This window comes from Elgaria multicarinata, chromosome 12 (assembly GCF_023053635.1).
Source record: "Elgaria multicarinata webbii isolate HBS135686 ecotype San Diego chromosome 12, rElgMul1.1.pri, whole genome shotgun sequence".
Lineage (NCBI taxonomy): Eukaryota > Metazoa > Chordata > Lepidosauria > Squamata > Anguidae > Elgaria > Elgaria multicarinata.
In genome coordinates this window covers 32,760,029-32,774,414 of record NC_086182.1, presented here as the reverse complement: position 1 = coordinate 32,774,414, position 14,386 = coordinate 32,760,029, and the positions used below count along the sequence as shown (strand labels likewise).

At 48.4% G+C, this 14,386-nt stretch overlaps 1 protein-coding gene across 2 annotated transcripts in view; it reads left to right on the top strand.

Moving 5' to 3' along the window:
• The window catches only part of MCAM (melanoma cell adhesion molecule), a 44,831-nt gene that overhangs the window by 23,524 nt on the left and 6,921 nt on the right, over positions 1 to 14,386 (top strand). The window contains exons 3-13 of one of the 2 annotated variants that reach the window (XM_063139092.1): positions 8 to 218; positions 923 to 993; positions 2,404 to 2,491; positions 3,214 to 3,393; positions 3,785 to 3,909; positions 5,042 to 5,195; positions 6,443 to 6,558; positions 8,442 to 8,583; positions 8,676 to 8,800; positions 10,542 to 10,680; positions 12,332 to 12,364. In XM_063139092.1, coding sequence (XP_062995162.1) covers positions 8 to 218; positions 923 to 993; positions 2,404 to 2,491; positions 3,214 to 3,393; positions 3,785 to 3,909; positions 5,042 to 5,195; positions 6,443 to 6,558; positions 8,442 to 8,583; positions 8,676 to 8,800; positions 10,542 to 10,680; positions 12,332 to 12,364 — 1,384 coding nt within the window. Of the gene's footprint in view, positions 1 to 4; positions 219 to 922; positions 994 to 2,403; positions 2,492 to 3,213; positions 3,394 to 3,784; positions 3,910 to 5,041; positions 5,196 to 6,442; positions 6,559 to 8,441; positions 8,584 to 8,675; positions 8,801 to 10,541; positions 10,681 to 12,331; positions 12,365 to 14,386 lie in introns of those variants that run through there. The other variant, XM_063139091.1, reaches the window with a different exon arrangement.

The following is a 14,386-nucleotide window of genomic DNA, read 5'->3' as shown; positions in this document are numbered from 1 at the left end:
GTTTCAGATGGACCAAAGCACACGGACGAAGATCATCGGAATGCTTCCAGGCAAGGTACATCACGAAAAGACTGAATTCAAGGACCGGCTGAACATGACAGCCAATTTTTCCCTCATCATCCACAAAGTGACCCTGCAAGATGCCAAGGTGTACGTGTGCCAGGTGGGGCTCGGCAGCGCCGGTGTTGGCGAGAATCGGGCCGAACTGAACGTCTTCAGTGAGTAGTTCAAGGTCCTATGGCAGGTGTAAAACATGGCACTGGCTCCAGCACGCTGGAAGGCGTGATTTAGAGCGTCTCTATATTAAGGGGAAATCGCGTTGCTTACCCAGGGCTTTGTGCTTCTTTGGTGCAATTGTTGTGGGCTGCATTACATGGGCAGAGAGGGGCGACCATGTGGTTTGAATTAAATATTTCTCCCTTCACTTCTATTGAGAAAGTGCCACGAAGTGGTGGAAGTTCCTGCTTTTTTCCAGATATTACCACATTAAAAGTGGTTCTTTTAATGGCGTGATTTCCAGAGGATAGCGCAGGAGACATCCTGGTCATTGACAACATAATGTAAAGGACCCCAAAAGGTCTGTGAGTGGCCAACCACAAGCATGCAATAAATTGCTCGTTTAGAGGAGCACTTACGTTGCTGGGTTCCACCGCCCCCCCCATACATGTACACAAGACAAGCCATAGTCAACTGGGGTGCACACTGTGGTGTAGTGGAGCAAGCTGAGCTTTGGCAGAACTGGTGGACAGCAATCATGGGGAAAGATGAGTCGTGTGTGAGACTGTGGAGGGTGTTGGAGGTAAAACAGATGAGCAGTTTATTGCCACAACAGACACTTATTGCCAAAGCACAATCCAGGCAGCGGTTATTTTATCCCCTCTGCTGCATCACTAATCCCAGCTTGGCTACTTTCATTTTCTAGAAACTCCAGAAATGCCTGAGATTCTGGAGACCGATGACCGCATCACAGCGTCAGACTCCAAGACTCACAAGGTAGGAAATGTGCCAGCTGTGCGCATGTCTGTGTTTAGCACATCTGCAGTTGTGTCCCACAAGCTTTTATGGACACTGCATTTGGTATCTGGCACAGAATTCCCCATTCTTAGCATTCTGTGCTTTCATTTAAAAAAAATATAAAACTTCACCACGTTTCTAGTCCTTATGTGGCACAGCGAGTGAGGCTGTAAAGCTTGGGACATCTCCAAAGCTGCAGGAGTTTGGCCCAGGGTTTCCCTCCGTTGGGGCGTCCTTTCTTTCTTTAGCTTTGCCTCAAACAGACACAGAATAGGTTGTGGCAAGCATGCTCTTTAGAGTCACACGCATGGTTGTTGTTTTTTTAAGATCATACAGTGTGGATAATCTTGGTACATACATAACTGAGCATTTGTTGGGGCTCGGAATATTTGACCCTGGCTTACGTGCGCAGGGCAAAGGCTCTAGGGTAGGTAGTAATATTGGGCTCTCAGTTGAGTAAAAGGTCTCCTACATTAGAGTCAAACGAAACAGAACCTAGAGTCAAATCCCAGTTCACAGTTAAAGCACCTTTGTCTCTTCTAGTAATGTTCCAAAAGGAACTGAGAGAAAGACACACACAGAGAGGCGAAGTCCTGAAGTTCCATCAGCTGACTCAAGGTTCCCTTTGCCTTAGGCTTTGTATGTCCAGGCTTTTCTTTACAAACACGAGGGTCAGAAACTAGATTTAAAAAAAAAAAAAAAAAAAAAAACAACAAAAGGCAACCTTCTCAAGATAGAGAAAATAGAAGGCTGTGGTTGAAATAGCAAAAACACAGATGGGGTGCTGAGCACTCAACCACAAAGACTCACACGTGAAATATAAGATATCTATTACAAATGTGGGTGATATATACAGTATTCTTACATATTCAGTTTGTAAATAAGTATACAAAACACTTTCATCTGCTGATACGCCGCCTAAAACCCCTCCAAAAAAATCCAACGGTGCAGAAGCCTCCACTGTATATATTGCGTCTATCTTATATTTCACGTGTGAGTCTTTGTGGTTGAGTGCTCAGCACCCCATCTGTGTTTTAACCTTCTCAAGATGCCAGATTTGACCATTGCTAGCACTAAGGGGAATGTTGCAATAAAGAATGTACATTTTGGGGGTGAAGCAGAGAAAACTTATGGATTTTAGCACTGGAAATCCCTAGCGTAGAGCATGAATTGGCACAGGGTTGGGTGTTGGTACGAGTGTCAGTCAGGATGTAGTGGAACACATCATGTGAAAATTACCCAGTAGAGACGTATGGGAATGTTGTCTTTGCACTCAACAAGACTTCTGTATCCCATCCAACCTGAAATTTGAACCTCAAGCCAATCTAATCACTGGACCATAAGGCCCTCAGATTATGCAGTGAGTCTCTCTGTCTGTCTGCCTCTCAGATTGGAAAATGTATGAGCCGCAATGGCTTCCCAGCCCCAACCATCACGTGGTACAAGGACGACGAACCTCTGAGCCCTGATGGAAAAGGTAAGTCTCTAGCAAGAGAAGCAAAAGCACCCTATGTGCTTAGCGTTGGAGGGACAGGTGAGGATGCGACGAAGGGCAAGGCCAGTCGCAGGGCGCTGTGGGTAATGAAGGATTAATGCTAGAAGTCAGGGCACTGCAGCTCGTAGGAAAAGGAAGGGGTGTGCGCTTCTATACATTTGCATTCCACCATCAGGTAGCCCTTTAGTCCATCTGCAGCACTTCCTGTCCGCTCCCTGCAAAGAGGAGAGCCTGGAACGGCATGATGACATGCATTCCAATTACTGGGAGAGTCTTGCAGCCCCCACTCCGACATAGCCTTAATTATTGTTGGTTGTAATTGTAAGTTACTTTGGGAACTCACGTTGGCGGAAAAGCAGGGTCCAAACGCTATGAACAAACAGTGTAGCATCGGCGATGCAGACGGGGGCACCGAAGCTCGTGGAAAAAGCAAAATAATTGGGGTCGCAGATTTTGAGTGTTTTAACACATGCGTCCTGCATGTTGAGTTCACAGTAAGGGGGAGTCTTAGTTGCGTTGCAAAGGCGGAAGTCCCTCGCAACATAAAATGTGCCTTCGCAAAGCAGCTTGTACGATTTGCAGTTGCTCTTCAGGATAGTTTTTCCTCCGACCCTCCTTTAGACGGCTTTCGGGAGATGCTTTTCTCCAGGCAGGCAGTAATTTGGAACCGATACCATTCTCTCCTCCCCGTCTTTCTCCACCAGAAATTGAAATCCGGCCTGCGGTCACCAGAGAATCCAGCGGGCTGATCTCCGTCAGCAGCACTCTTTCGGCACAAGTCACCAAAGAAGACCGCGACGCCCACTTCTACTGCCAAGTCAGTTACAGCCTGATGGGAACTAACCAGACGTTCACGTCAAAGAGCTTCAAAATCAACGTTCATTGTAAGACTGGGCGGCGGGGCGGGGGCACTGTGTGTGTGTGTGCGTGCGTGCGTGTACTGCTGGGAACTCTGGTTGGCTTGAGTGGTCCAAGCCACGAGGAAAGAAGGAATCGACACGCGCTGTATTACCGGAGGACCCGGACAGAAAACCCCGGCCACATGGAGCGCTTTCTAGTTCAGGATCTGCCCTAAGCTCCCTTAAAAAATACACGTTCAGAGAGCCTTGGAGTTTGTATGTGGACAAAGTCGAGAAAGGGAGTAGAAAAACGTGGGTTCCTCAGATGAGACGTGTCTCCGCCTTTGTTCTGTTGGCTGTGATGGGAGTTGGCAGTGGTGGGGGAGATACTCCAGAAGGCGAATGGAGGTTCTCTTTGCTCTGCCTCTCTCTGTAGACCCCTCTGAGAACATCAGCTTTGAGATGGAAGCCCCGAGCCCGGTGAAGGAGGGGGACAACGTCACGCTGCGCTGTAAAGCCGATGGGAACCCGGAGCCCGAGTATACCTTGTTCGCACTGGTGGTAAGCGTGCAGAGCCTGCGGGAGCTGCGTGACGCGGAGTCCAGCCATTGTTTCACTTCGCTCCGGGCGGGCAGTGTCTAAGGGCTGAGGGGGCAGCATTGTGTTTGCCCCGGCCCACACCCCTGCCAAAATTCGGGGGTGGGTGGGGGAAACACTTGTTTTAAAAGGGAAACAATTACAGTTTGTTGCCAAAATTCGGCAATGGGGAAAAGAGGTTACTTTGCTTTAGAATTGCCCCGTTCTGCAGCCACACTGAAAGTCGCTGTCAGAGCAATGAGTTTTTCCTTTGACATCAGGCCTTTTTTACTCGAAAGTTCTGCCACGTTTCAGTGGTGCAACTGGGGCGGGGGGGGAGTGAGGTGCTACAGGGACAGGGCTGCGTACTGCCTCTCCGTAGTCTCCACTAACCGGCAGCATTCTAGGGTTTCAAACAAGAATCTTTCCCAGCCGTTTTTGGTGATGCCAGAAATCAGTCCCAAGAACCCTTGCCTGCAAAGCTACGTCCGTCCCCTTGGGCAAAATGGCAGGAGACGGTATCTAATCCAGGGATAAGCTGGCTTGTTCCTTTTTGCTTGCTTTGTGGCAGAGAAAAGGGGTTACATGAATCTCCCAAAAACTTTTCCTCCTCTTTGGATCCTCAGCCCAAAGCTCATGTGACTTGTAGGCTTCCGCCCCCCCCCCTTTTAAATCATGAGGTCTGGAAACATGGGTTTTCTTCTCCAATAGAAGCTTTCAGAATTCTGCAGAAGGGCCCAGAGGGATTTCTCCCTTTCCTTACTAAACAGGACACGCTTGGCAGGTTGGTGGCCATATCTGCTATGGGCAATGCGTTTCTTAAACCTGGGCAGAACTTGCTCCTTGACAGCAGCATTCATGCTAATGATGACCTTGCTGAGCTTCTTCTTCTTATTATTATTATTTATTGCATTTTTATACCGCCCAATAGCCAAAGCTCCCTGGGCGGTTCACAAAAACTCAAACCATTCGAAGTATAAAACACAGTATAAAAACATGATATAAAATACACATTAAAAACTGATTAAAACATACCATGCATGATTAAAACAACTTTAAAACGTCCATAAAACCTTCTAAAATTTCACTTCCTCTTCCTCTGTTTTGTGCTCGGCAGGATGAGGAGGAAGAGGCACTGCCAACCGACATCAGTGGAAAAGAAGTGTTCTTTCAAGACATCCAGAGGGATAAGAGCGGCATTTATGGGTGCAGGGCCCTTGACCTACAGACCCTGAAGGACCTGGTGGAAAGATTAGAACTGTTCGTAAACTGTAAGCATTTTTATTTATTTATTTAAAGCATTTTTATAGCGCCACCTCACCATTTCTGGTAACATGGCACTTTACAATCGCATATAAAACAATTCCATTAAAAAACCTCAACCCACATCTGATGAATAAGACACTATCACAGCATATTGATGACACTGCACCCAAATCTTCAGATGACTCTACAAGCAGTTGCTTATGGTAAAAAGCACAGGATATCAGATGGATACTTGAGACAGCCGCTACATCACTGGTCATGGGTTAGAGAAGCCATCTCCCAGCATGACTTTCTTCATTCCCTCTAAGAATGACTGTAGCTACTAAAATACAATATCCCCAGCTCTCTTCCTGGCCTCATAATGATACCAATGCCACTAGTATCAAAAGACAGTGAGAAGTCCGAAAGGATTAACAAGGTTATACTCCTCCGATTATTCTTCAGGTCAACCCATGGTAACCAAGGTAATTTCAGCAGTAAAACAAGGTCTTCTTGTCAATTTAGAGTAGAGCTTGTGGGTTTTTATTCAGAAGGCCCGTGCCCCACTGGGTTGCCACACACAGCTCCTTCACATGCTGTTCGCAGACGCACGGCCAGTAGGCACGTAGTGTAGCATGGCAGGTGGGGTTGATGGGGGGTTTGTCAAGGCAGGAGGGGCGTCATGTGACTTGTCGTCCGAATCTGCGAGTAGCCACGCGTGTCGACAAAGGAAACGCTCCAGTGGTGATTTGAAAGAAACTTTACTTTAGGAATAAGCGACTTCCTATCCTAGGGTAGCATGGCTCAGTTCAGCCACGTGGTCAGCAGCCCACGAGGCAGGGAACAACAAAGAGGAGGAAGTAGAGGGGAGGAGACAGGAAAGGGAAGAACAAACATCCCAGGTACACCTTGTTCAGGTACACATTAACTCTTTAGCTCCAGGTTCAGCGACTTGTAGCTCGAGTTCTGCTAACAATGTGAAGCTCCCCCATATTAAACGTCTTTCCAGGCACAAGCTTTCACATTAAAGGTTTTCAGTAAAGCTTAGGGTACAGCACAAAGATTTGGGGTTCTTCCTGTCGTAAACACACACACACACACCAAAGTGAATCAGACCGGTGGAGGAGGCTCTGTGTGAAGAGCAGAGTGCCTGGAAGGAACCTGACATGCACAAGGAAATGTGATTAATAAAGAAAGAAAGAAAGAAAGAAAGAAAGATGGGGATGAGGCGGAAAGGTCTTGGCGCTTCTGGCATATAATTTTTCTCCCTTAGACCTCGACGCGCCCATCATCATCCCGGAACATCCCAGAAATCTGAAAGAAGGGGACAACTTGCTCCTTACCTGTAATGCAACAAGCTCCAAACCTTTGGAATTTCAGTGGGAAAAGGTATTCTTGGTTTAAGGCTGCTAACTGATGGAAAGGTGACTGCAGAGCCTTCCTACACAAAGCGTTTAGGGTGCGCTTGTGATTCTTCGCTCATGGCAGTTTGCGGGTGCTTTACATGACATCCTCCTCCTCCAGGGCCTCTCCCATTCTTTGCAAGCATTATGGCGTGAGTGTGTTTTTCTAGCAAGGAAAATCTGGTATATCCCTGAATGGCGGCATGAAACTCTAGTGTATTTGGCTCCATTGACAATACAGGGCTGAAGCACTGTCTGGGAATCCAAAGTATCCCATGGTCCCTCAGATGCTGTCTAGGGGCCATAGGAGGGCTCCCTAAATTAGTTAAACAATTATTATTATTATTATTATTATTATTATTATTATTATTATTTATTACATTGATATACCGCCCAATAGCCAAAGCTCTCTGGGTGGTTCACAAAAATTAAAACGTTGCACATTGAAAATCGATATACAAAATTTTAAACCGCAAAAGACAACGTATAAGGATGATATACAGTTAAAACAACTGTGAACTCTCAGCCAGGCCTAAATATAGATCTGGGGTCAATTAAAAAACTCCGCATCTGCTGCTAAATGCTTGGGAGAAAAGAAAAGTCTTGACCTGGCGCCGAAAAGATAACCATGTTGGCGCCAGGCGGGCCTCGTTGGGGAGATCATTTTTATTTATTATTATAAATTATTTTTAGGTTGCCTTTAAAGGTAGAACCCTCTCATGGTGGCAACATCTATCAAAGGCTTTCCTCAGGTTACGGAAAAGAGACTAAACATCATTTGCTACCATGAAAAACTATAAACGACAAAGAAAAACTATAAAGAAAATCTCCAAGCAGCCAGTGGATTTGGGGTGGGGTGGGGGAAATTGTTTTGCCTGGAAAGCAAAGTGGGGGATATTAAATGAACTCCCGTTTCGCAACAGCTAGACTTCCAACTTGATATAATTTTATTTATTACCCCCCCTTTTTTTGTCTGTCTTTGTATTTGGAAAATTAATTTAATTTTTTAAAGGAGTATAAGAGGCACCAGCTAGCTGTGAAGTTTAATGGGCCCTGGCCAGCTACTCTTCCTGAGCAAAACTGCTTCGGCTGTGGTGCCTTTCATGAATCATCTGTTTCCGAAATGGAAGGGCACTGAATTGGGGTGGGGGGAGGATAAATAAGCCAGGCGGGGGCATGAGGTGTGGGCTGCAGGCTGCCTCCCTCCCCGGCATATGACAGCGCCTGCAGAAAAGTATTTCGCTGTTTCTTAGAGGCTCCTGACAAAGGAATAGGAAAGGAACCTCTCGTGCAAGCACTGGGTCATTACTGACTCTTGGAGGGATGCCAGCTTTCCCTGACGTTTTCTTGGCAGGCCTTATAGCGGGGTGGTTTGCCATTGCCTTCCCCGGCCATGATTGCCTTTCCCCCAGCGAACTGGGTACTCATTTTACCAACCTCGGAAGGATGGAAGGCTGAGTTGACCTGAGCCGGCTGCCTGAAACCAGCTTCCGCTGGGATCGAACTCAGGCCGTGGGGAGAGTTTCAGCTGCAGAAACTGCTGCTTTACCGCTCTGCGCCACACGAGGCTCTCGACAAAGGAATAAAGCTGTTTAAATGTGAGGTTCTCACTTGCGGCTTGTAGGGTGGCCCACCTGTGGCCTTCCAGATGTCACCGGACTACAACTCCCATAATTGTTTACCATTGGCCCCGCTGGCTGGGGCCGACGGGACCTGGAGTCTGGCTGCTTCTGGAGAGGCTGCCAGGTCGCCCACCACCCGTTCTGCCTTCTCCCTCTCTTTTACTCGACCGCTTCTTGGGGTAGGAGAAATGTTACAGGCTTTTTCCCTTCTTTGCCCTGTCCTCTTCCCCCCCCCCCCACTTTCCAGAAGGGGCAAGTGATTGCGAAGGGGAACCTGCTGAACTTGAACAACGTCACCTACCACATGTCCGGCAACTACACCTGCGTCGCAACGATGGTTGAGGAGCCCAGGCTCTCCGGCTCCAAGCAGGTCTCGGTTGGTGTTCATGGTAAGCGTTGCACAGGGCTCTCCCCCCCCCCCCCTTTCCCATCCCAGGGCAATGGGGCAGCACCAACAGGCTGCTGTCTCCTCTCCTTGCAGCGAAACCGCAGCTGGCCCCACAGAAGGAACTGCTGTTTGTGCGGAAGGGTCAGAAGCTGAACTTGACGTGCAGCGTCTTCTCCGTCGTGAAACCCAAGTTTTCCTGGAAGCCGGGCAACGGAACGGTAAGCCGCCTTTTGTATGCCGTCCACAAAACGTTGCAGAGAGCTGGTGGCCAATAAGGGACCCTGTGGTGTTCCAAACAAAGAGACGAGGTGAGGTCCCCGCTTCATAGAATCATAGAATCGCAGAGTTGGAAGGGGCCTACAAGGCCATCGAGTCCAACCCCCTGCTCAATGCAGGAATCCACCCTAAGGCATCCCTGACAGATGCTTGTCCAGCTGCCTCTTGAAGGCCTCGAGTGTGGGAGAGCCCCACAACCTCACCAGGCAACTGATTCCGTTGTCGTACTGCTCTAACAGTCAGGAAGTTTTTCCTGATGTCCAGCTGGAATTCAGATCTCAGCTCATCCACAGCTCACGAGGCGGATTTAGGTCAGCCACTGGCTCCTCCCCTAATCATATAAAATAGTAGACCAACAACACTGGACGAGCTTGCAGGGCTGTTGTAACATTTTCTGAGAAGTGAAATGTGCTTATTTTATTTATTATTAACTACGATATTATTTAGCAATCGGTTTGTCATTGCATCTCTGAAAACTGCCATACCGTTGTTGTGTTGTGCTTTTCCCCCTGGGTTTGGACCTCCCGTTCAGAGCGTGCAGAGTGTCCAAGCCCTGTTTAGGTGGTTTTGAGTTGTCCATCAACCAACATTTGTTTCCTTTATTTTGAAGCGAGGAATCGAAGCTTTATTTTTCTGGCTCGTCGTTTTGATCACGTCACTCTGCTTCTAAAACCCCTCCACTGGCTTCCTATTTCTTCTAGAATCCAATACAAGCTTCTTCTTTTGACTTTTAAACCCTGTCATGACTTGGCACCTGCCTACCTCTCATCCCTTATTCCGCTGTACTGTCCTTTCGTGCCCTCCGCTCCCAGAACACCATGTCTCTTACCTGCCCACGAGTTTCCACCTCTCGCACGCTCGCCTTCGCCCGTTCTCGCTCGCTGCCCCCCAGGCCTGGAATTCTCTTCCAGTGCATCTGCAGACTGCGATGTCAATTTCAGTTTTTAAATCTCACTTGAAAACGTTTGTTTTCAAAAGCTGATCAACCGTAGCGTGATGATGCCAGCTTATATTTTAATTTTAAGTTCCTCCACCCCAGCTGGCTTTCCCCCTCCCTGTCCTGTCTGTTACCTTGTTGTAAGCCATATGGCAGGCTGTCTTGTTTTGTTTTATTCTGTACAGCACCATGAACATTGATGGCGCTATATAAATATCATTATTACTAATAATAACTACATGTTCAACCTATGAATGTCTCAGATTGACCCTGTTCAGATGACATGCTAATCCATGGTTGGGCTGCTAACCCCTTTTCAGCAAGTAGTTAGAAAGCATGTTTGTTTATTTATTTATTTATTACATTTCTATACCGCCCAATAGCCAGAGCTCTCTGGGCGGTTCACAAAAATTAAAAACATGATTATTTAGCCACCATGATTAGGAATGGTTCACACAACACAGTAGGCCTAACACATTTGGAGGCCACCAGCGAGGGAGGAAGCAGCAGCCAGGCACCTCTCCATCGTGCCTGGGTCCAGCTCCAGCTGAACATTGATGTGGTTATATAATTATTAATAATAATAAAGCTTAAGCAGATCTGGATTAATGGACCTCTGGAAGGCCAGGGGCGGATCAGGACCTGAGGTCCTGCATTGAAGTTTAACAGGACCACCAGGCTTTGCTGTCCCACGGGCTGGGGTTTCTTTGTGGGCGTGTTCTTTAAAGTTTCCCTCCTTCCTCCAGATCCATTTCTCCAATCTGAACCACCAGCATAACAGCACAATCACAGTCATGGTCACGGAGGAGCTTCTGGACTCCGGAATGAGCTGCACCGCCAAGAACAAGGAGGGCAAAGCAGAGCGCCACTTCCGGCTGGAGCAGAGTAAGTGTTTGGGGCGCGGGGAGGCTGCCTTTGAGTCCCCCTCCCTCCTGCTGCTTGCCCTTTCTGCCGGAGGCCCATGTGCCACGATCCCCAGGTTTGGGGTTGCATCAGTCTGTCAGGCCTGGAGTACGGTTTGATTTAAAGCGGTTTCTGTGTGCACGGGCCAGTCCCCCACCTTCACCCCAGAGCAGAAGGGGTCTCTGAAGTGGTGCATGAGGACACCCCTTTTAACACCCACCAGGCTCGATGCCCCTCAGGTTTTAATATCATTTAATGTATTGTTTTAATTGCTGTTTATAAATTGGGAGGCTGCCATGCTGCAAAGTGCAGGCCTGCTGCCCTCCGGTACCGCCCATAATTATTTGGGTTTGTGTTTTGGAGCCCAGATCTGCCGCCTTGGTGCAGCAGGAGTGCAGGGCAAATGCAGAATGCGTTTTGAAGAATCTCAACTTTCCTTTAGAAAAACAACAACACGTGTTTCTATCCCTTTGGCTACGTTGATTGGTTGCCATTACTAGACTCCCCATTTTGCCAAGGAGGTTTACGATTTCCAATATTAAAATGAAAACAACCCAAAATGTCAATGAAGATAAACGCAGGAGAACCCAGGCCATGAGGGACTCCTTCAGAAGCCAGTAAGGATGTGAGCTCTTTGGCCTGGGTTTCTCCTCTGATGAGAGACCGTGTGGTATAGTGGCTAAGGTGTTGGACTGGGAGTTGGGGGATCTGAGTTCTAGTCCCCACTCAGCCATGAAAACCCACTGGGTGACTTTGGGCCAGTCACAGACTCTCAGCCCAACCTGTCCTCACAGGGTTGTGAGGATAAAACAGAGAGGAGGAGGAGGAGGAGGAGGAGGATTATGTACACCGCCCAAGGCTGGCAGGAACCCCGGGAGAGGGGGACACTTGCTCCCCCTCCCCCGACCTCCCTGCCCCCCAGGTCTGCCAGATGGCGCTGTATCGGCGGCCTCCAAGCAGCCCACGCCTCCGCGATGATATTTAATCAATAAACTTTAAGATATGCTATGCTGGGTACAGCTAGTATATAAAAAACAGTTGAAGTGTTAAAAGCAATAAAAACATGTACACAGGTTTTTTAGAAAAGGCCATAAAAACCAACAGTAAAACCCATAACAGCCACAGCAGCAGTCATATCAGGAGAAAACTAAGCTAAAATAGTAAGTTTTCAAGGCCTTCTTAAAAGCCTGCAGTGACAGAGCATGGCGGACCTCCGATGGTAGATTGTTCTAAAAGTGTGGGGCCGCTGCAGAGAAGGCCCTCTCACGTGTGGTCACCCACTGATGGGCAAGTGAGAAGAGCCCCTCTTTCTGATCTCAAAGGGCAGGCAGGCTGATAATGGGTGAAGGCATTCAAGTAACTCGGGTCCCAAACCAGTAAAGGCTTTAAAGAACAAAACTGGCACACTGAATTGGGCTTGGAAACATTCCGGTAACCAGTGTAGATGGGTATTGGGAGTAGGGGTGAGAATTTACACCTCCCGTCCTGCTCTATTCAGACTTCCGTAAGCTGGTCTGTTCTCTCTTTGCTCAAAGAAAGCAGCTCTGCCAGGCACAGGGGGGTCAGGGGTGAGAGGAACCAAAGCTGCAAAACACCCATTTCATGCCCGTATTTCTCCTTTTCTCTCTTTAAGTGCCAGAAGAGACAGATCCCACCAAAAGGCCTGGTAAGTCTCTCCCTCTCCCTCTTTAAGTGCTATCAACACGGCCTGCTTGCCACTGGGGTTCCAGGCGGCGCCATCCACATGAAAAGATGGGGTTTGGGGCAAGAGGAGCCAGCAGGCGTCTCCGCCCAAGGGCTTAAGGCACCTGATGCGGCCACCTTTCCGAAGCTCAGCAGGATTGAGCCTAGCTGGTGTCCGGACAGGAGACCGCCCAGTAACCGCCACGTACACAGCTTCGGGCTCTATTATAGAAGGAAGATTTATTTTTTTTATTTATTTATTTATTTATTTATTTATTTATTTATTTATTTATTACACTTCTATACCGCTCCCATAGCCAGGGCTCTCTGGGCGGTTTACAGAAATTCTAAAATTGAGGTAAAAACAAGTATACAAAATTTAAAACTCTAAAACACAGTACATACACACATAAAGCATTAAAAACCGTTAAAAACTAAACATGTGGGTGATTAAGATGTGCTGCCATATACCCGGGCAAAGAGGAACGTCTTAACCTGGCGCCGGAAAGATAGCAGCATTGGTGCCAGGCGAGCCTCGTCAGGGAGATCATTCCACAGTCTGGGGGCCACCACCGAAAAGGCCCTATCCCTCGTTGCCTCTCTCGGAGTAGGCACCCGGAGGAGGACCTTAGATCCCCCCTTAGATGGGGGATATACTTGAAAGAAATTAATAAATAACACCCTAGAGGGGATGGTCAGGTGAGGTGCTGTTAGGATAGGTTCAAAGAAAGCCTTTCTTCCCTCTCGCAAATCTGGTGACAAAAGCATTGCACAGCCTTAGCAAGGGGCAGGACTGTCATGGCGTGAAGAAGAACATGGGTCAATCAGCGGCTAATTTTACCACCAGCAAATCCACAAAACGGGGAGGGGAATGAATGGTTCTGGTTGGGAAGAAACCGGGAATTTCCCGCAGTGCGTTTGCACTGAGCATGAACACCTCTGTTCTCCACCCGCTGTTTTGCCCGCCCCCATTTGCCAGGGAATGACACTTCCAGAGGGGTGGAGGAAGTCGAGAGCATCCCGAAGAAAGGTACCTGTTTCTCTTCTCCTGGGGCAGCCTCTGCCCACTGGGACAGGCCTCTCTGGCCAGCTGGATCAATGCATGTTCCCGCCGCCTCTTCGTAGGCCAGCCTACGCGTTCAAAGTCAAAGGCAATCCTCCGTCAGGGCTGTGTGTGTGCTTTTAGAATGGTTTTTCACCGCGGCAGGGCTAATTCTGCAACAAGCAAAGCTGCATCAACTATGTACACGTGGAGAGTTTCTCTGCCTTTGCATAATTTCTCTTTCCTCTGCTAAGCGTGGAGAGAAGCAAACTCACGGGGCCTATATACTCTGAATATCAATAGCCGCTGACAAATTGAGGAAAGGTCTTTTGCGTTCATGTGGGAATCCGCAGGACTCGGAAGGCCTTCGCTCTGATCCAGCAGGACTCTTCCCATGCTCTGAGGCCACCTTGCCCTTTTCGGCAATCTTCTTTGCCTTCTGAAAATTCAGCGGGCCTTGAGCCTCGGTGGTCAAGCATATGTTTGCAGCCATGAGGGCTAGGACCCTCAGGTGTCCCTCGGTGGTATAGTCCTTGCTTTTCATGCTGAAGGGGGCGGGTTTGATCCCAAGCATCATCTCCAGGTAGGGCTAGGAAAGGAATCCGGCCTGAAACCCTGGAGAGCCGTTGCTGCCGGTCCGTGTCGACACTACTGGGCTAGATGGACTCAATAAAAGGCAGCTTCCTCTGTCCCTTATCCATTGTTTTAGAGGCACAGAAGTCGAATTCAGATGCTACCTCCTGTGGTTACTCTGTGCTCACGGAGAATTGCAGCAGACACACAGCCCTGACAGTCGCCTATCCAGTCCCTGCTCCGATGAATTCAGGGAGAGCCTTGCTGCAGAGCGTGAGGGAGGGCAGCTTGGCATCTTCTGAAAAATCGCGTTGTTTCCCCGGTGCCTCTAAATCAGGGGGTGTTGAATCTCTTTCAGCCCGAGGGCTGGATTCTATTTCAGAGGCACCC